General features: G+C 42.6%; 3 protein-coding genes across 6 annotated transcripts; 1 reads left to right on the top strand and 2 right to left on the bottom strand.

Annotated features, from left to right (window-relative positions):
- Nucleotides 1-284: 284 nt before the first annotated feature.
- On the bottom strand, nt 285-2,569 carry spx (spexin hormone). Of its 3 annotated transcripts, XM_086022452.1 has the most exons (6): nt 1,794-2,569; nt 1,573-1,653; nt 1,379-1,436; nt 1,223-1,285; nt 578-664; nt 285-493 (listed from the first exon to the last, which is right to left on the bottom strand). In XM_086022452.1, the coding sequence occupies exons 1-6, from the start codon at nt 1,797-1,799 to the stop codon at nt 429-431; spliced, it is 360 nt and encodes a 119-aa protein (XP_085878578.1). In that variant the 5' UTR covers nt 1,800-2,569; the 3' UTR covers nt 285-428. The 3 variants fall into 3 exon arrangements, with proteins under 3 accessions (XP_085878578.1, XP_085878576.1, XP_085878577.1); XM_086022450.1 differs by having other exon boundaries at nt 1,573-2,569; XM_086022451.1 differs by having other exon boundaries at nt 285-490; nt 1,573-2,569.
- A 302-nt stretch (nt 2,570-2,871) lies between these two features.
- Nucleotides 2,872-7,412, bottom strand: strap (serine/threonine kinase receptor associated protein). Its single transcript, XM_086023035.1, has 9 exons — nt 6,971-7,412; nt 5,906-6,041; nt 5,565-5,646; nt 5,402-5,474; nt 5,198-5,297; nt 4,931-5,068; nt 4,563-4,699; nt 4,244-4,393; nt 2,872-3,565 (listed from the first exon to the last, which is right to left on the bottom strand). The coding sequence occupies exons 1-9, from the start codon at nt 7,080-7,082 to the stop codon at nt 3,504-3,506; spliced, it is 990 nt and encodes a 329-aa protein (XP_085879161.1). The 5' UTR covers nt 7,083-7,412; the 3' UTR covers nt 2,872-3,503.
- An 876-nt stretch (nt 7,413-8,288) lies between these two features.
- Nucleotides 8,289-18,676, top strand: LOC147126669 (protein bicaudal D homolog 1-like). Of its 2 annotated transcripts, none has more exons than XM_086022773.1 (11): nt 8,289-8,912; nt 11,867-12,079; nt 12,242-12,394; nt 12,712-13,016; nt 13,564-13,738; nt 13,845-14,333; nt 14,635-14,813; nt 14,935-15,316; nt 15,412-15,606; nt 15,838-15,989; nt 16,450-18,676. In XM_086022773.1, exons 1-11 carry the CDS (start codon nt 8,688-8,690, stop codon nt 17,363-17,365), a joined length of 3,384 nt encoding a protein of 1,127 aa, XP_085878899.1. In that variant the 5' UTR covers nt 8,289-8,687; the 3' UTR covers nt 17,366-18,676. The 2 variants fall into 2 exon arrangements, with proteins under 2 accessions (XP_085878899.1, XP_085878898.1); XM_086022772.1 differs by having other exon boundaries at nt 12,239-12,394.
- Nucleotides 18,677-19,365: the final 689 nt, after the last annotated feature.

Raw genomic sequence — 19,365 nt, 5'->3', positions numbered from 1 at the left:
AAGTGCTAAGATATTGCCTTCATAAAAATAGGTTTTATTGTATGGATTTAGTTTTACATTTTGAAAATGCAGTACTATACTAATATCATTATCCAATTGTGGTTTGGTTAACTTATATTTAAATATTTCTCGGCATGCAACCTACAGACACAATAATAAAATTGTAATAGAAAATGGATGGATTGATAGTTTATACAGCTCTTGAACTGGATAGTGATTATATTCAAGAACGGCTTATATTCAACTCATGAGCGCAACTTCAGATAATGTCACACAGATCGCCCTATGGGTTTAAATTCAGTTTATTAAAACGTCACATTTCAAATATACAGTTTTCAGATTTGGTGATACAATGTACAAAACATCTGGTCTTCTCCCTCGTACAGAAATGAATGGCGACATCCGTCGAATCGGGAAGTGGACCGCTTTCAGAAGTAATCCCTCTTCCAAACTGGCATCTCCTGAAAGTACACTTCCTCTGGGTTTTCATCTGCTATGAGAAAAAAGAACGAGACGTCGAGACAATCGCGTTTCAGTTGGAGCAGTATTTTTTTTTTTTACTCAGTGCTATTCTTACCTCCATCCCTGGCCTGCTGCAAAAAGTTGAGCAAAATAGTGGCAGCCTGGTCCACACTCAGCTTCTCTGTGTTCTGACTGCGGGTTTCTGTTAGGAAACAAACACAAGTACCGATTTATTATGAATAATTGAAATTTGTTCCAATTGTCCACAAGATTATTTACATAAAGTTGTGTGAGAGGCGTTTTCTAAAAATAACAGTTAAAAAAATCGGATTCTATTGTATTTAATATCTGGTTGTTTTAATGAACCGTGATTATGGCTTCTTGTATCATATTGATAATGTTGATTTTTTTAAAAATGTAATTAAGTGGAAAACTGCTAATGTCTATTTTTTTTTTTGCAGCTATTTCATTGCGTTCCCTTTGGTCATCAAAATCAAAATCTATAGACATAACTGACTCAGTAACTGATTAATAATAGCAACAATAAACATAAACATATACAGAATTTCTTCTTCGGTACCAAATGTCCTCATTAGGCGTCCAATGGACAATTTAGGGTCTACATGTTTTTGTGAGTAAACACTCCATTAAAACATACATTATATATGAAAAAAAATCTCTTTGACATATTGAAGTTTAAATGCCAGCTGATTGGCAGAAATACTTTTCAATTCAGTCTTATAGTCGTCAAAGTACGTACCTAAGTGCAAAGTGTCATACACGTCTCCCTCTTTTCGGTCCTCTGAGATGAACCTGCGTCCTTCTGAGAAATTGCACGGATTCAAAAAGCACCGTATGAAACTCGCAGGACAAAACTTGTAATAAACTCAAACGTGAATTGAGCTGCAGTACGTACGAGTGCCTTTAAGATACAGCATAGCCTGCGGTGTCCAGTTTCTCCTCTGGAAAGATCCCTTAAAGCAAGAAAAAAAAACAAAAAACTTTCAACTTATATTTATATTATAACATACAATATATTTTACAAAAAAATATGGATTTGTCTTTGGGAGTTTCAGGAAAAAAAAAAAAGAAAAAAAAAGAAAAACAAACCTTCGGTGCACTGCAGGTTTGCGTGACAAATGCAACCAGTAAGAAAGTGAGAATATAATTTAAAGTGAAGGTCTTTAAACCCTGTGGGGGGTAGAGAGGAGGAATCATTTTAATACTCCAGATCATGCTACAGCATGACAATAATATAAATCAATTGTCTTAAAGAAATACGTCGCTGAAGGTGTCCATCAAAGCGTTAAGAGAATCTTAAGACTACTTACTTTCATGGTGCAAGATATCTCACAAGTTTGGTGTCCGGAGGCCAAGCAGAGAAGGGTGAAAAGGTCCCGAATCACTTCTGCTGCTCTTCCTCCTTGTATTTATATCCTCGAGACGAGAAATCCTCCCAGTTCCCCCCTCTTCCCGATGCCGGCAGCGATAGGTCACGCCAATTTGATGAACGGGGAGGCGGATGCGGGAGTGTGAATGAACGGAGGCCACCGATCAATTCAGCGCGTTCATTGACTGGATGTAGTACACTGTAAATATTTCTGAATTAAAAACGCTGCCGTAAGCAGTTGTAGCTCCACCAACAGTGCCATTTTTCAGAATGATGATAGCGTAGGGGGCGGGGCAAGAAGAACATCTGATGAAATCTGATGTTGCCACTGTCAATAGCATCACTGCCACCTTTCCAATAATAAATGTGATTAGCCAGCAGATCTGGTTTGGACTTGTTTGCAGCGCTGTATCTACTAATGTGCGAAATGCAAAGGTCAACGTCCAATATCTTTTTGATATTTTTCAAAAGTGCTGATTTAGATCGCATATTTATGTAGTAGCGATTATTGATTACGTCTTAAAGCGGAAGTCAACCCAAACATTTTTTTTTTTTCAAGTATATATTCTTTGCAAGCTCACTAGTTGAAACAAGGCATTCTGACAAATATTGCATTTTTAGCCATCTCTGAGGCCGGCCATTTTGTTTTCTGTCGACTGAAAATGACATCACAACTACTCAGGGCTCAGGTAACGACCAATCGGGGCTGACCTGTTTTCTGAAGCTGAGCCGTGATTGGTCGTTACCTGAGCCCTGAGTAGTTGTGATGTCATTTTCAGTCGATACAAGTGGCAAAATGGCCGCCCCCTGAGATGGCTAAAAAGCGGTGGATTTTGCTACTTAATTCATATTTCACAAACGCGATATTGATCAGAATGTCGTGTTTCAACAAGTGGGTCTGCTGGTAACATATTCTTGGAAAAAAAATACATTAGGGTTGATTTCCACTTTAAAGATAAAAATTCTCACTTTCATTTTCTCAAGAAATAACTACAAAGTACCGACTGTCTTTGAGTGCGTTACATTGAAATAAAACAGCGTCATTTCTTTATTCAACCACTGGTTTATGATAAACCAACCAAAAAGGAAAAAGGTGCCATTTCTTCCTTTTCCACTTTGTCACAAAACATTCTTTGACATGTACAATTAACTTGTCTTTTACTTAACGAGTACAGCAGCGGCGAATCCTTAATGCAATTAAAACAAAAGCTCTTTAACAAAGCACAACAGGCTCTTGCATTGTGATTGAACTGAAAACAAAATCCTGGGTCCAGCTCATAAATACAGACCGAAATATAACCAAAATGGAACTTTGCAATGTCCACATGTATAAACGTTTAAGCAGACATACGTACCAGGCTGATCAGAGAGAAAGCAGGCAGCTATGAATGAGCGACACACACGTAAAGCTCTACTGCTTGTCTCTCTAGCCCTTTTTATCGACATGCCTGTATAAACCTGTGTGTATGTGTGTGTCAGAGTGTGTTTCATGACAGACAACTTGGCCATATTTTCAACATCAGTTCCTGATAGATGCAGATGCTCTGGACTCTTCACCTTGCTGGGGCCTGATAGAACTCAACCGGGACCACCGTGTCAGCTGCGTCTTCCTTCGGTCTTGCTTTTCCCAATCAGCAGCGCGCTTCTCTCTTTAGGCTTTTATTTCAGGAGGCGAAGTGTATATCTGCTCCGAGTTCTCCGCCGCGAGGTCCTCTGAAGAGTGGTACAAAATATAAGTGGTGATTGACTTGAAATACAGAAATCCTGTTTTGCCAGTAATGTCACTTATGATGGCCTGAATCTGGAGCTAAATTCATCTGTTCATGCTTTTTCCATTTTTTTTTTTGTAATTGAAATTCCTCTCCGTTGTAAAGTTAAAGTATTAAAAAAAAAAATTTAAAAAAAAAAAGCCAAATGTTTCGCCTGTAATTTATATCTTAGTTGTTTAGGAACCCAAAATGTTATTTTTTCATTATAAATATATATTTTTTAAATAATCTGCCAATTAATCCGTTTTTTCCTGCCAAATATTGGAATCTGCCTAAAAAAAAAAAAGAAATCTATATTTGGTCGTGCTTTATTTATCAATAAACAATGCCAATTAACATAATGAACTGCACTTTTACCAAGATTTAAAAAAAAAAAAAAATTAAATTAGTACTAGATTAAAATGTGCATGATATCATATGTATGCCGTGCCTTGCTTAAGATATATTAGTGTGAGTTTGGCTGCACAGTGAGCAGAGGTCAGCTGCTACAGGAAGTAAATAAAACAAGAGTTCATCTTTTTTAGTGCATTATGAAATTTAAATTAATCTCCATAGTTAATGCTTTCAATTTTGACAACCCTAATATATATATTTAAAAATGGCTCTCAATCAGGAGGATTACCAGGAAGAACACATTTCCAGAGGCCGTAGGTTTTCCCTACTGCCGTTTGCCACAGACGAAGTGTGCCATCTTCAGAGCCGCTGGCGTACAGCTCGCCATCCGGACTGAAGCGGACACAGTGCACGGGACCAAAATGACCTTTGTAGGATTCTGCGGGTGGGAGAACAAAAAAAAAAAAAAAAGACGCTTTACTTTTGAGAATCATGTACACAAACTGCTGAACGGCATCACGTAATAAAGGCCCGTAGTAAAATGCTAAATGTTTCACGTAGTCTGATTCAGACGTAATCTGTCCAGAAGAAACCGGAAAAGCTCTCACCCAGCTCTTCCTTGGTGCTGTAGTCAAATTTATAGAGCTTGAAGTCCTCTCCACCAGCAACGAAAAAGTCCTTTTCTGGGTGGAGGGATGCCGAGTTGATGGTAGCTGGGGCATCCACAGACTTGATCAGGTCAAGGCTGAATAATTACATTTGCAGGTGAAAAAAAATTTTTTTTAAATCAGTCATTCAACCTTTGTTGTGAATTGTGAGGTTTAGCCCAAAGCATTGTTTTTTTTGTTTTGTTTTTTAAACAGCACACTTAGAAAATAGATTATTTTAAAATGAAAATGAACATTCGCTTCTGAAATGTTAGCGCTAGCTCTCTGGATTTTTTTCAAGGGCGTGGTCCAGACTCACTGTGCCATACCTGAGAGCATTATAGAAAGCGATCGTCTTTCCGTATGTGATCACAAGAATCTCGCCTTCAACCACGTACTCCATGCTGCTCACGGATGTGTCAAACGTCAGTGTCTTCACCACCTCCATGGAGGTCCTGTCCCACAGTCTGGTAATGATCAACAATCAATAACAGTTTGATTGATAATACAGTTGTTGCACGTTTCGTTTACCGCTGCAGCCAGGAGTATTTCCGATTTTCATTCTAACGTCATTCTCTGCTCCTGGATTCACTGACCGTATGGTTTTATCCTCTGCTGCTGAGAGAATCTGTTTGTCGTCATTACACCAAAGGGCCTTCTTGATAGGCGAGGTATGACCGGCAATCTCCTGTGGCGCTGGAGACACAAAACATGTGACACGAGCAAAGAATATTTTTTATTTTTCCTCATACCCTGACACCACAGCCTAAAATAAAACGGAATTTCACTTATTTACTCACCTGCATCTGGGCTACTGAGGTCATAGATGCGCAGGAGCTTATCATTTCCTCCAGTCAATAGACAGTTACTGTCCTAGGAGGAAATACGTTTGACATAGTTATATAAATACCGAGTGTAAATGAGTAAATGTCGACTTTAAATGATTAAGACTTCCACCCTCACCTGAGTAAAGGTGACTGTCTTTACAATGTGTTTGTGTGCCAACGTGAGGACTTCGTCACCACTGACTGCATCCCACACTTTTCTGGAAAGTATAATAAGTGCAGAACGAAAGATTTGTCATGCTAGTTATTCATTATGATCAATTGATATCAGTAAGTCCAGAGGAAGAATACATAGACATCTTAAATCATGGGGCCTATACCAACATAAACTCTACAAGTCTACCATAAAACGTAACTCCAATAATTTTAAGATCAGTGGATGCTTTTGGGTGCAGTTGTGTTGGCACAGCAGTCTCTAACCAAAACGAAATTTGGCTCAAAGTGTATTTGTCCACTCACGCTGAGAAGTCGGCCGCAGCGGTGGCTGCCTTGGTGGCGTCAGTGTTCAGAGTGGCTCCCCAGACAGCACCTTTGTGACCCAGAAACGTTCCAATCCAGTCCCCTGTGTCTCCCTGGCGCAACATGGGCTTGCCATCTAAACAAAAGATAAAAGCAAAGTGATTTATACAGCATTTTAAAGAACACATTGCTGCATACAAAGTGATGCACGTGGAGTAAAAATAACTCATACATGCACCCACTGGGAACACCAAACAGCATAACTTCTGTTTTCTTTTCATTTATATGAACATTTATTTACATTTAAAGAAATTCAGTGGCATCCAGCCCCTGATTTCCTCCAGACAGCACAAAAATCCCCTTAATGAGAAAGTATCCTTTTTGCTCAGCAGGACATAGATCTGGCATCTACATAGCAGTGGAATTAATTTTCTTAAGATGGAAGCCAAGTGCAACAAATACAATGAAAACAGAAGGGGCCCTAAAATGGAACCCTGAGGAGCACCTTACTGCAGTGGGGCAGAGCGGGACTCAGAGGAACCAAGGCTAACACAAAACATTCTGTCAGCCATATGGACTCGAAACCACTCTAGTACATTTCCACAAATGCACACCTGGTGCTGAAAACAAGCCAACAGAATGCTGTGATCGACAGCATCCTGCAGAACCTCCACAACGTTATGGTCATCCAAGAAAAATGTCAACTCAGGTGAGGGCGCACCACTTTCTCCAGATTTTTTCAAACAAAAAGGCAGCTTAGAAATGGGCCTGAAATTTGGCAAAACATTTTGATCAAGGCCAGGCTTCTTGAGCAGGGGTTGCACCACCGCTTGTTTAAATTGTTGGGGGGCTACACCAAAGACAGACTGCTATTAATAATGGCCATAACAGATTAGAAACAAGTAGAAATGAAGAAGAGTGATAAGGAGAAGTAGATCAAATAATTTGATCACAATAAAACGACACATGAAATTGACAGCAGGTCCTGAGTAGCATTACAGTCCGAGTTACATAACCCGAGCATAAAAATTACAGAGACTACAGTACATGGAGTGCCAGTCTCACCTTTGCAGGCGCTAATGAGAAAGTAGCCATAAGGAGTGATTCCACTGAAGGCCAAATCCACCACAGGCCGGGTGTGACCAGAACAAGTGAGCGGAGTCTGTCTCATCGCCATGGTCCTCCAGCCGGGCAGGTGACGGTTCGCACTGAAAGGGGCAAGAACCGGGTGGCACTTTAGCTGCTAGCTATCTGGTGAAGCTAACAGAGGAAGGGAAACACGCTCGAAGTTTACGAGGCGAGATCCGTTGTATTGAAATTGCCAGTTGGTGACTGTTTAATGTGTATAAACAGGAGAAAATTCACAGCGTATTTTGCCAAACTTGAACGGCGGGTCTCCCTCCCAGCAAAGGAATGGCTATCGTGCTAATAGCTACAACATAGCAACTAACTAGCAACGTGCAATGCGTTGGAATTACTGCGGGGTTAATAAAACCCGGCATTCCGCTTGCCATAGCAGGGTTACACTTCCGGGGAAACATTTTCAAAATAAAATATTTGTTTATAAGGGTAGTATGACTTAACATATTTTAAACCAGCGTGTGTTACTGCCGCTTCTGTTACTAGACCATGTCCAAAGGTATTGTTTTTTACAAACGCACCTATTTAGATGGTTTGGCTTGTACAAAATAAATAATAATAATAATAATAGTCTAAATTGAAATACGGTTTTGAGATGCTGTGTCACAATTCAACGATTTGTGTGTGCATTTTGTACGAGTTCTAAAATATTTGAATTCAGCGTTGCAGTTTTTTTTTATTGTATTTTAACGACATAAGAGACACCGTCACGATGTGTTTTATTTTGAGGCGGTGCCCTAGTACTTTGGGAACTTGATGTCTTCTGCCCCCTGCTGGACACTATAATACTCACACAATATGTTACGATAAATTACAATACAGTAAATGTCTATTTGTGTACAGCACATGCTTTTTTATTTTTTATGCTATTGTGTCATTTTCTTGTTGCAATGAAATAAAATTAAAACAGTTGCAATATTATTGGCTCAATTAATCAACAATAGCGGCTGTTGCTGCTACTGCTCCTATACCACTGTAGTAATTCGTGATTTCTGATATATTTTACTCACATATGGTTTGCATGAAATTGCACACCTTTATTCTCATCAATAAAGTGAACTGATAGGTTTTCCATTGAGGTATAATTACCACACCGTTAATACTAAAACCGAATTAATAATAAATAGATTATACTATTTCCATTTTAACTGTATCTTTGTGAGTTTGCATTATTTGAGGATTCTTTCCGTTTTTGTTTTTTTTTTCCTGAAATATTTTACAGGCGTTCATGCGATGTGAGCGCGCATGCGGTCCTATAGACCCGAGCGTGTCACTATAGGCAGTGCCGTAGTCATAACTGTAGTCTCGTTACTGTATATGCAGCTGGATCACAACAAAGGGGATGCCTTGCTTCTCGGCTGCGGACACAGATGGCGGCTTGAAGCTGGTGAATAAGCAGAAAACAGAGGGAGTGGACGCGGATGCGGATCATGAGCGCTGCATCACTTTCAGCGTCATATGGCTGAAGATGACTCTATCTGGCGATGAGGATGAGGGCACTTAGTGGATATTTGCGGGGGTTGATTGTTTTCCACGCAGCTTTATCCTCAGAGGGTGGCGGTGTGGATTTGTAGTCTGCTGTTTCTCCCTCCTGCGGACGCGCAGTTCCGCTCATCCGACGCAGGGAGGGAGGAGAGGGGCGATGGCCGCCGGTGGAACAGCAGGAGGATGCGGAGACACGGTGGAGCAGTGCCGGGCCGAGGTGGAGCGTCTGACCCGGGAGCTGGCGGAGGCCAACCGAGAGAAGATCCGGGCGGCGGAGTGCGGGCTGGCGGTTCTGGAGGAGAACCAGAGGTTGAAGCAGCAGTATGCCGAGCTGGAGGCCGATCAGGAGGCGCTGAGGCTGGAGTTGGAACAGCTGCAGGAGGTGGGCTCAGCAGGGCGAGGGCTTTGTTGGAAAAAGTCAAGTATTGTTATAAGACTAACTTGAAAAGCCATTTTAGAGAGCATGCGGGAGAATAGTTTAAAGTTCAGACAGACTTTCACGAAATATTTCTGGGTCATATCGCCTAATTTTGTGAAAATTACTTTAAGTCAACCCAAACATATTTTTTTTCAAGAATATGTTCCCAGCAGGCCCACTAGTTGAAACACGGCATTCTGATTGATTTTGCGTTTGTGGAATATAAATTAAGCAGCAAAATGTACTCGTTTTTAGCCATCTCTGGGGGGGGGGGGGGGGGGGGCATTTTGTCTTCTGTAGACTGAAAATGACATCAGAACTGCTCACAAGGACCAATCACGGCGGACCTGTTTTCTGAATCTGAGCCGTGATTAGTCGTTGTGAGCAGTTGTGATGTCATTTTCGGTCGACAGAAGACAAAATGGCAGCCCCCGGGGATGGCTAAAACGAGTGGATTAACACTTATTCCACAAACGCAATATTTATCAGAATGCCCTGTTTCAACTAGTGGGCTTGCATAGAACATATTCTTGAAAAAAAAATGTTGCGTTGACTCCCACTTTAAGAACAAACAGCGCAAGAACCTGATTTTGGACAAATTGATTATAAGCATTTACTCTTGGGGCTTAGTTTTGTTGGCCACTTATTCCATTTGTGTGCAGCGTAACATCTAAATGCTGATGCACCATTTGTGCTTAGTACTCTGGGACCCACTAAAATTTGATCCCACAATTCTCCTGGGTTTACATTCCATGAGCATTTCTCTTATGTATTCAGGGCCTAAGCCATTTGATAATTTATAGACCAGTAACATCATTTCAAAATATTTTCTACAAGCTCAAGAGAGGAAGAAGGCAGAAAGAGAGGGATGGAAAAATATGACAGATGAAATATGACAGCGTGCAAAATAATTGAATAAATAAGAAATTGACGTGATTAGCAATATTATCGGTATCAATACAATGCAAGTGTGTCTGAGTCACATTTGAACCTCGACATACAGACTGATTATCATAATGTGGCTAAAACAACAAACCGAGTGGTTGTTTAAGATGTGTTGAATGAGGATTTAGAGCATAATCAATAATGGGTCTGTCTGGTATAAATCAGCACTGTAATCTAATGAGTGTTGTTTTTCAGATTAGCCTCAGTCTTGTTCAAACGGATCTTGAAGGCGTTCCAATAGTTTGACTGAAAAGGGCTGGAAGTGAATTTGTTTGTGATGTATTTGGAGGGAGCGGCGTGTTGATGAAAAATGCGCTAAAAACAGAAGGAGCACTTAGCTCGTAAGGATGCTCTGCCACTGTTCTGTTATGTCACCGTCAATGACACGCCTCGCCGCTTGGCACGATGTCACCGGATACTGCCGGTCAGCTTTCGACTGAGGTTTGAGGACGACGCGAGAATAACTTTGGCATCAAACGGCGACTATTTTCGGTCAAGTTGAAGTGTTGCGCTGCTGTGTGGCGTTATAAGCGCTTTATCGTTTGCCTTGTCTTTATGAATGTTTTGAAGCTGTAACTTCCCGGCCTCTAGCGCTCCTGGTTGTGAATAACACAGCCGCAACCAGAAGCACTATCGGCCTGAAAAATGCATGTTGTGCCCGCCACGCACTCACGTAGGCAGTGTGGAAGCAGACTCATGAATTATTCATAACAACGAGGTCATGATAATTTCATCAGGAATCTTCAACATAGATTGTATTTCACATCAGAGGACAGTGCGTCAATATGACAATTTTTTTTTTTTTTTTTTACCACACTTTAAGTTCCTGAATGTAAAATTAAGTTGAACTGTCCGGAGCCCTGCTCGTAAACAAAAATATTTTCGTTTCAGAAGCAAAAAATGTTTTTGCATTTTCTGTTGTCTGTGTTAAATCTCATGCATGAAAGGAAGCTCCAATCATTTCTCTTTTGAGTTTCACATTGGCCGATGAAAAAAAAAAAAAAATGATGACCGGCTCGTGTTTGGAGTGGTGTTGAGAACACTGAAGCAATGACAGGACGAGGACAGTAAAACAAAGGACCGATGCCAAGGGAATGAAGTATTTTTAAATCTGATTATCCCTCCTCCCTTTATCCACTCCCCTTCGCCATTTATTTTCCATTACTCCACCCTAATCTCTCCCTGAGCACCGGTGCACTCTTATTTTCATTTTTAATAGCGTGATGGAAAGGGAATAAAGGAGGAATTTGTCAGCTGTGCTCTTTTGGAAGGAAAAATGAGCTATCTACACTCTAAAAGCAGTTGGGTTAAAAATAACACAATTTAGGGCCAAAATACATACACAGTGTAACACAAAATCGTGTTATTTTTTATTAGCTATCGATAGATAGTTAAAAATAACAATAACAACATATTTTGGGTTGTTTTGAACGAAATTATAATTTTTGGGGGTTGTTTTAGCAAACAACAAAAAATGGACTGTTTTGTACAAAACAACACAAGAAAGTGGATCAAATTGACCCAATAAGTGGATCGGTCAATTTTTGAGCCAAAATTGGGTTATTTTTAACTGTCTATGGAGAGCTATGCCATCGGTGCCAAAATTGTGTTATTTTTAACTATGTATAGATAGCTAATAGATACTAAGATAGCTAATAAAAAATATTATTATTGTGATTATCAAAAATATTAGCTAATAGAAAAATAACACAATTTTGGCTCAAAAATGGACCGCTCCACTAATTGGGTCAATTTGACCCACTTTCTTGTGTTGTTTTCTTCAAAACTGTCTGTTTTTTGAAAGTTGTGTCAAATTAACACAAATAGTGGATCGGTCCATTTTTGACCCCAAATTGTGTCATTTTTAACCCAACTGTTTTTAGATTGTACTAACTCACTGAAAACATAACTAACGGACCGGGAATTGTGGAATTCACATTTCGAAATGCTTTGTGCTCTCTCGCTCCATCCAGGCATTTGGTCAGGCCTACTCCACCCAGCGTAAGGTGGCCGAGGATGGCGAGACCAACGAGGAGACGCTGCTGCAGGAGTCTGCCACCAAAGAAGCTTACTACATGGGCCGGCTCCTGGAGCTTCAGGCCGAGGTCAAGCACAGCCAGGCCACTGCGGCCAATGCACAGGCCGACAATGACCACCTGAGCTGCCTGCTGCAGGAGCTGCGGGAGGTAAAGTGCATCTTAAACAATGCGTACTGCTTCGTATTAATCTACCGATCGCGAGGTCGATTATAAATGACATTCTGATTTGGGCTTCACGAGCTAATTGAATTGAATAGGCATAGAATTTGAAAGCAAATCGGTCTTTTTACTTTCCTGCTGTCTCAGCAGAGTAACGAGATGTTGGAGTTGCAACGTAGCCGCGTGCGAGAAGAGATCGGGGAGTACAAGTTTCGAGAGTCAAGGCTGATTCAGGACTACACGGAGCTGGAAGAGGAGAACATCTCGCTTCAGAAACTGGTTTCGACCCTCAAGCAGAATCAGGTACTGATTTTTCAGACACTCAACACTGCAACACAGGAAAAAACAGGTGCGAAAACCAAACTTATTTTAAGGTCAGTGTTCGTGGAGGCTGCCGATACCAGCCACCGATACCTCAGGCAGACAAAATTTGACATCGTCTATCATCATCTGCTTCGGAAAGAAACATCTTTTTCATATTTTGCTGTCATTGTGTTAAATGAAATGCCATTTATCAAAAGTACTAGTGGTATCGGTTACTTGGTATCAGTGAATACTTAACATTTGAGAGGTATGGAACATCCCTAATTTTGACCTCGGCTTCTGTATCTCGGATTCAGGTGGAATATGAAGGCTTGAAACATGAAATCAAGGTTTTGGAAGAGGAGACAGACGTTCTGGACAGCCAGTTGCAGGATGCGCTGCGTTTGAAGGACATCTCTGACTCTCATCTGGAGGAGGCGCTGGAGTCTCTGAAGAGCGAGCGTGAGCAGAAGAATCACTTGCGCAGAGAGCTGGTTCACCATCTGAGCATGTGCGATGTGGCGTACACTGGCAGCGCGCACCTGACGTTCACATCCGCCCCACCCAGCGGCACGGCTACTCCGACGACTTTGCTCTCGCCAACCGCAGAAGATCCAACAAGGTATTGCGGCCCAACCTCTACGTAGGGTCGATTCAGCCGTCCATTCTGGGGAGCTGGTGGAGCTCAGATTTGTTTAACTAAACATTTGCAAATGTCATACAAGTGTAAAAACATAAGCCCCTATTAAATATTGTCGAAAAATGTCAAAACAATACGGCACTTAACCTTAACTTGATGATGATGCTAACCTGATATTCGGTGCCTGAAACCTCTCAATGGACTCCACACATTACTGTAAAATAGTTAAACCCATTTCCCAGCTATTTGACATGCTAGTGAGACGTCTGCGCCGCTGTGGGTGTGATCACCTTTTAAAAAAATGTATCTTGCACAAGACAGAAACCTATTGAAAAAAATAGAGCTAATACTAAAACTAATAAAAACTCAACTTGGGGGCGGCATGGCTCAGTGGTAGAGTGGCCGTGTGCTACTGAATACAAACTAGTCCGAATGCATTCATGAGACAAGCTCCACATATATTTGTTGAGTTAAAATGTATGTTCTCCAAGTGTTTGTATTTGGTCCCTGAATTATTTTCAACCTCTAGGTGTAATGGCCACGTCCAAGGCGCAACACGAATGGCAACAGCTTCAGCGTCGGTGGCTGGTGCGAATGGAGATTGCCGGGTTACGGGTCGTACGGCCGAAGGTGCGGCGACGTCGGACCTCTTCAGCGAGATGAACCTGCCCGAGGTTCAGAAGCTCAAGCAACAACTGTTGACTGTGAGTTTAAGCAACCAGGCAAAAACTAAATGGTACAATGTTCCCTTTTGTAGAGTCGAATATGATATACTTAGCAAATAATTGCCTGTATTGTGTCGCTTTTCAGGTGGAACATGAGAAAGTAGCCCTGATAGCCAGTTTGCAGGAATCCCAGACTCAGCTCCAGCACACCCAGGGTGCTCTGTCCGAACAGCACGAGAAGACCCTGCGCCTTAGCCAAAAGGTCACCGCCCTACGCCGCGGGCAGCAAGGGGCCCGGACCAGTTTTGATTCCGTGCTCAACCCTGAAGACCTCAAGGGACTTGACGCGGATACGAAAACCGAAAATGAAGCTAAAAACGAGGAGGATGAGGATGTGAACAAAAGTCCGGCATTTCCTCACCAGTCACCAGGTTTGGAGATCTTGCAGTGTAAATACCAGGTGGCTGTGACTGAGGTGGTTGAGCTCAAGTCGCAAGTGAAAGCCCTGCGGGATCGATTGGCTCAGTGTGGGGAAGGCGTAGCGCACGAGAAGCCAAGATTAAATGCCCCGCAACAGAGACTGGAGAGGAAGGTAACGGCGCTAGAAAAGAGTTGCCAGGAAGGCAAAGAGAAGGTAAGCTAACATACTCCATCTTTTTGTATTAGCATAACGCCTCAAAATTACATATTTGACAGCTAATAGATGTCGTGTCTCGTGTCATGGTGTGATGCATCTGACGGTGAGATAGCACAGTATTTGATAATAAGAACACAATGCCAACAATCAAACATGGTAGTGATCTGGGGCTGCTTTGCTAAGAAGAACCTGGATGTCTCCTTCAAATAAACCCCTAGTACTCTGGTAAAAAAAAAAATAATAAAATGTGATAATGCTCATAACAAATCCTCTATTGACTGAGATGTGCTCTTGTCAGATTTCTAGTATGGAGGCTGAGTTGCGGGCGGCTCAGTCGGCAGCCGTTGAGAGCCAAGGGGCTTTAAATGCTGCTCAGGATGAACTGGTGATGCTGAGTGAGGAACTTGCCCAGCTCTACCATCACGTCTGTCTGTGCAACAACGACACGCCCAATCGTGTCATGCTGGACTACTACAGGTCTGACCGCCGTTTTATTTGATCCAAAAAACAATAATTGAGTAGTAGGACCTAATTCATACAAAGGCAAACATCCCCGACTGTACTTGGAGCTCCTGAGCATTTTTATTTTCTATTCTAGACAAGGCAGGGGGCTCAGGGGCCTTTGTGCCAGTCTCAAAGCCATGTCCGCCGACAACAGTAAAGTTCTCCTCACGCCACGCCTTGCCAGGAGACTGGCCACCGCCACCTCCACAACCTCAACTTCCGGGGAGTCACGGAGCCCCTCTGAGTCTCCGTCCAAAGAACCGCTATCCGGAAGGGACAGTAAGGAGGGGGACAAGGACCTCACGCAGGGTCGGTCAGAGCGAAGTCCGACCCCCTGCAGTCCTCCAACACGGTCTCCAAGCATCAGTGCCTCATCATCATCCTCGTCGTCCTCATCGCCCGCTCTGGAGCCAGCTGGTGAGCTACGCAGAGAGCCCTTGAACATCTACAACCTCAATGCCATCATCAGAGACCAGGTAAGAGTAACTCCCATTTCTGCTGCCTGGTACTTGTTTTCATTTCCTACTTCGGGTATGATTTCATTCCAAAACGTTCCAATCTCAATTTTCAGGTAAAGCACTTACAGAGAGCGGTGGACAGGGCTCTTCAGCTGTCCCGGCAGAGAGCTGCGGCAAGGGATCTGGCTCCTTTGCTCGACAAGGACAAAGAAAGTTGCTTGGAGGAGATCTTGAAGCTCAAGTCCCTGCTCAGCACCAAGAGAGAGCAGATCGCCACGCTCCGGTTGGTGCTCAAAGCTAACAAACAGGTGGGGTCGCACAATTGTTGGCTGCTTGTGTCAGCATTTGGTTGATCGCTGTTGAATGAACTGCCCACACCAAGGCGATACAGTAGAAAATCTACATTGACACTTGGAGAGTAGTCCACTTGAAAGTTTACCCAAGCTTACATCGTTTCTCAGAGGGAAGTGACGACTGAGCTTGGAGAAGTGCTAGCTAGTGCTGATGTTTCCGTTGATGCGTGTGTGTCTTTTCCCCAGACAGCAGAGGTGGCTCTTACCAACCTGAAAAGCAAGTATGAGGCAGAAAAGTCAATGGTGACCGACACAATGATGAAGCTACGGAACGAGCTGAAAGCCTTAAAAGAGGACGCGGCCACTTTCTCCTCTGTACGAGCAATGTTCGCCACCAGGTCAGTGAGCAGAATCAATCATTTCGGGGGGTTTTCTCCCCTATATGAAACCGAGCTTTGTTGATAATTCACTTGGATTTATAACTAGCTTGACAGGAACATATAGCATCTTCTAATTAAGCTCATCGTTTTGGTCTACCCTTACACTTGTGTCTAGCCATCTCAGGGGGCGGCCATTTTGTCACTTCTGTCGACTGAAAATGACACCACAGTTGCTCAGGCCTCAGGTAAGGACCAATCATGGTCAGGTGGGACGTGATTGGTCGTTGCCTGAGCCCTGAGAAGTTGTGATGTCATTTTCAGTCGACAGAAGTGACAAAATGGCCGCCCCCTGAGATGGGTAAAACTGGGTGGATTTTGCTGCTTAACTCATATCAGAATGCTGTGTTTGGACTAGTTAAGGCAGATAAAACATTGTTTTGGTTGACTTCTTCTTTCATTACACGGTTTTATCCCTCAGGTGCGATGAGTACATGACCCAGCTGGATGAGATGCAAAGACAGCTAGCCGCAGCTGAGGATGAAAAGAAGACCTTGAACTCTCTCCTGCGAATGGCCATTCAACAAAAACTGGCCCTCACCCAACGTCTCGAGGACCTGGCATTCGATCAAGAGCAAACGCACCGTAACCGTGGGAGCAGGCTGACCCGCAGGAAGACCAGCACTCCCAAAGCAAGTCTCGCGACCTCAGCTTCGGCCTCGGACCTGGCGCCGGACTCCGGTGCGGCTTTGGTCCCCAGTTGCTCCTCCCCTTCCTGCCTTAATAGTCCGACATCAGTTGTTTCTACTGCTCCAGACTCGTCCTCAACTCTGACATCGCCTATATCACACATACCCTGTCGCAGTCCATCATCACCAGCCATCGCCTCGCCACCTGAAACTCTGGCGGCCGAAAGCCCTCTGGAGGTGTCAACCCCGTCCTCAACCCCCCAGAGGCTTTCTCAGTCACGTTGGACCCTCGGGATGAGAACGTTTGTCGTTGATTCCCATAGTTTCAGAATCACATCTCCTTTCTCCCCTACCTCGACTCCTTCAAGACACGCCACTCCAGATACTCAAAGCACTACCCTGACAACAATCAGACCTAACCAAGCAGGCTCCGCCCCTTCGTCGCCCTATCGATCGCCACTGCTGGGGCTCAAACGCTCTTTGTGGAGCCCATCGCCCCGGACTCGTCCCTTATCCAGGCTAACCGGCACCTCGGTGCATCATATTCCCTCGTCATCCTCTCACTACTCTTCTTCCCACTCCCCGGCTTCCTCCCACAGTTATTCACCCGCCTACCTCAGCCCTTCCGGCACGACATCATACAGTCACTCTAGCCACTACACTCCTCTCTACCCCAGATACTACAGTTCCTACCGACCCAGGCATTGACCCTGAGCGAGTCCAAACAAAGGAGGAAAACATGGTCCCTTTTTCTCGTTTTCTATTTTCCCGTGCCTACACCTTGGCCAATGGATTTGGAATATTTTGTGACATTTCTCAGGGAGTTGATACCAGGAGCACAAGTGGCCCTGCCTTCCATTTATTCTGTGACTGCTAATTAGTCCAGAAGAGGACACTCATCGACTTTTCGCGAGCGTTTTTAGCATTTTGAGTTGGCAACTCACATGCAAGATTTGTTTAAAATTAGGGATGGAACGATTCACTCAAGCCCCGATTCGATTTTCGATTTTCAGTTCCCGATTTTTGATTCGATTTTTTAAAAAATTGCTACCATGCTTGTCTCTGTGCACTAGTGTGGTTCTGCAGCCATCCACAAACGCAATACGCAATCATGTTTGGCGCAAAAGCATCATTTGATCCACACATCCATAATGTGCTATGCATCTGGAATGAAAAAACGTTTCAAGACATCATTTTCGAGATGAATTTAATCAATTCGATTTTCGATGAATCGGGTGAGTCGATTTGAAATCGATTTTCGATGAATCGTTACATCCCTATTTAAAACAGCGAAATTCTGATATTCAGTGGACTTTTTGTGAACAACACGTTACATAGGCTTTGCCAGTGTACTATCCACTCTGTCCGAAATGGTGTTGAAGCTCACATTCTGTGTCCACAAATGCTCACGTGCAAGCGTTCTTTTTATTGTATTGAAGTAAAGGACTGAGTGTGCTGTCAATGAAAACAGGAGAGGAAAAACACTCTCACAATTCTGCAGTTTAAAAACAACGCCCTTGAATGTGGCTTCGTGTGAAAGTGTTGATCCAAAGATGCAGTTTTCAATGATGCTGGCAGTTTTAAATGAGCCATCTCCCCACACTTGAAATGTATTCATGTCACCGTCATAAAAAGAAACCACTTTTTTTTTTTTTTTTAAATGGGCTTGAATTTACAGGAAATGATTCGTGTGAACTAATTGTATTTTTACTCTGTTGTGCATCAAAATTGGATGATGTGGATAAAGAAATCTGCCGTTGCTTATTTGCTAATGTCAAGGCACTGTATAAGATGACAAACTGGAAACACCCTGCCGCATTGAACTGTGCGTCATCGATCAATGAAACAAACAATACACCCGTTGTTCGGTAAATGTACCTTCTGCAATATCAGATGGGGACCATTTCAAAGGAATGGGCTCTGAAGACTGTTTGCTCAGCACAATGGCGGCGAAAAGAAATTAGAATATTATCACAAATGATAATAAAAGCACATGCTTCTGCTGTCATTGCCCTTAAATCACTTTTTTTCCTGAAGATGTTAATTGAATTTATATATATCATTCATTCACAACGATTTGATGTCATCTGCAGCCTGCTGATACTATTAAAACCATAAAGGTATTGTTATTTCAATATATCACATTGTGATTAGTAATTATTATTTTTCTGCAGTATTCTGGCAATTGGTTACGTGTATGCACAGTTCATGTACGTATTTGTCTAACTGTGTCAGTCTCTTGCAGGTATTCAGTAGCCTTACCGCAGTACCGTTTCTCATACCCTCCCCACAACTAAGGATAAGTGCTTTCAGGTAAGAGCAACATCAGCCAGATTTCTAGCAGCCTATACACCAAAAGCAAAGTTTCTTATCGTATTTATACTGTATGTTCTGTAATGCAAATGAAGTACCATGGATTTAACATTGTGTCTATGCAAAGGTAATAATGCAGTCAGTGGTATAGCACACTTAAAGTAACCAAAATACAGTTTACATGTTTGGGATTGCTGCACTGTATTGCCCTATATTTGGATTATAACCATTTGGTCTCCTTGGTATTATTTCATACAATAATTAAGCATGCAGACTATTAGACAATATATTGTAGCAGATAAGATGATTGAAAGTCCGCATGATGTTGCACTGATGTCATTGTAGTTTGACAAAAAAATGTTTGTGTGGGGAAAATTGATGGAAACACTCAGCAA

Source organism: Filicampus tigris, chromosome 22, assembly GCF_054856515.1.
Source record: "Filicampus tigris isolate MCC_2025a chromosome 22, RoL_Ftig_1.0, whole genome shotgun sequence".
In the NCBI taxonomy this organism is placed as follows: Eukaryota; Metazoa; Chordata; class Actinopteri; order Syngnathiformes; family Syngnathidae; genus Filicampus; species Filicampus tigris.
The sequence above is the reverse complement of the archived record's forward strand: the minus strand, read 5'-3'. Positions and strand labels throughout refer to the sequence as shown.

Coding starts and splice junctions, on each gene's coding strand:
- spx (XM_086022450.1), bottom strand. CDS start 1,698: ATGATCTGGAGTATTAAAATGATTCCTCCTCTCTACCCCCCACAGGGT. Junction 665..1,222: donor GTATGACACTTTGCACTTAG/GTACGTACTTTG, acceptor GTTTCCTAACAG/AAACCCGCAGTCAGAACACA. Junction 494..577: donor GCAGCAGGCCAGGGATGGAG/GTAAGAATAGCA, acceptor TTTTTCTCATAG/CAGATGAAAACCCAGAGGAA.
- strap (XM_086023035.1), bottom strand. CDS start 7,082: ATGGCGATGAGACAGACTCCGCTCACTTGTTCTGGTCACACCCGGCCT. Junction 5,069..5,197: donor GCAGAGGATAAAACCATACG/GTCAGTGAATCC, acceptor GATCATTACCAG/ACTGTGGGACAGGACCTCCA. Junction 3,566..4,243: donor CTGGAAATGTGTTCTTCCTG/GTAATCCTCCTG, acceptor ACCACTCTTCAG/AGGACCTCGCGGCGGAGAAC.
- LOC147126669 (XM_086022772.1), top strand. CDS start 8,688: ATGGCCGCCGGTGGAACAGCAGGAGGATGCGGAGACACGGTGGAGCAG. Junction 8,913..11,866: donor AGTTGGAACAGCTGCAGGAG/GTGGGCTCAGCA, acceptor CGCTCCATCCAG/GCATTTGGTCAGGCCTACTC. Junction 13,739..13,844: donor TCAAGCAACAACTGTTGACT/GTGAGTTTAAGC, acceptor GTCGCTTTTCAG/GTGGAACATGAGAAAGTAGC.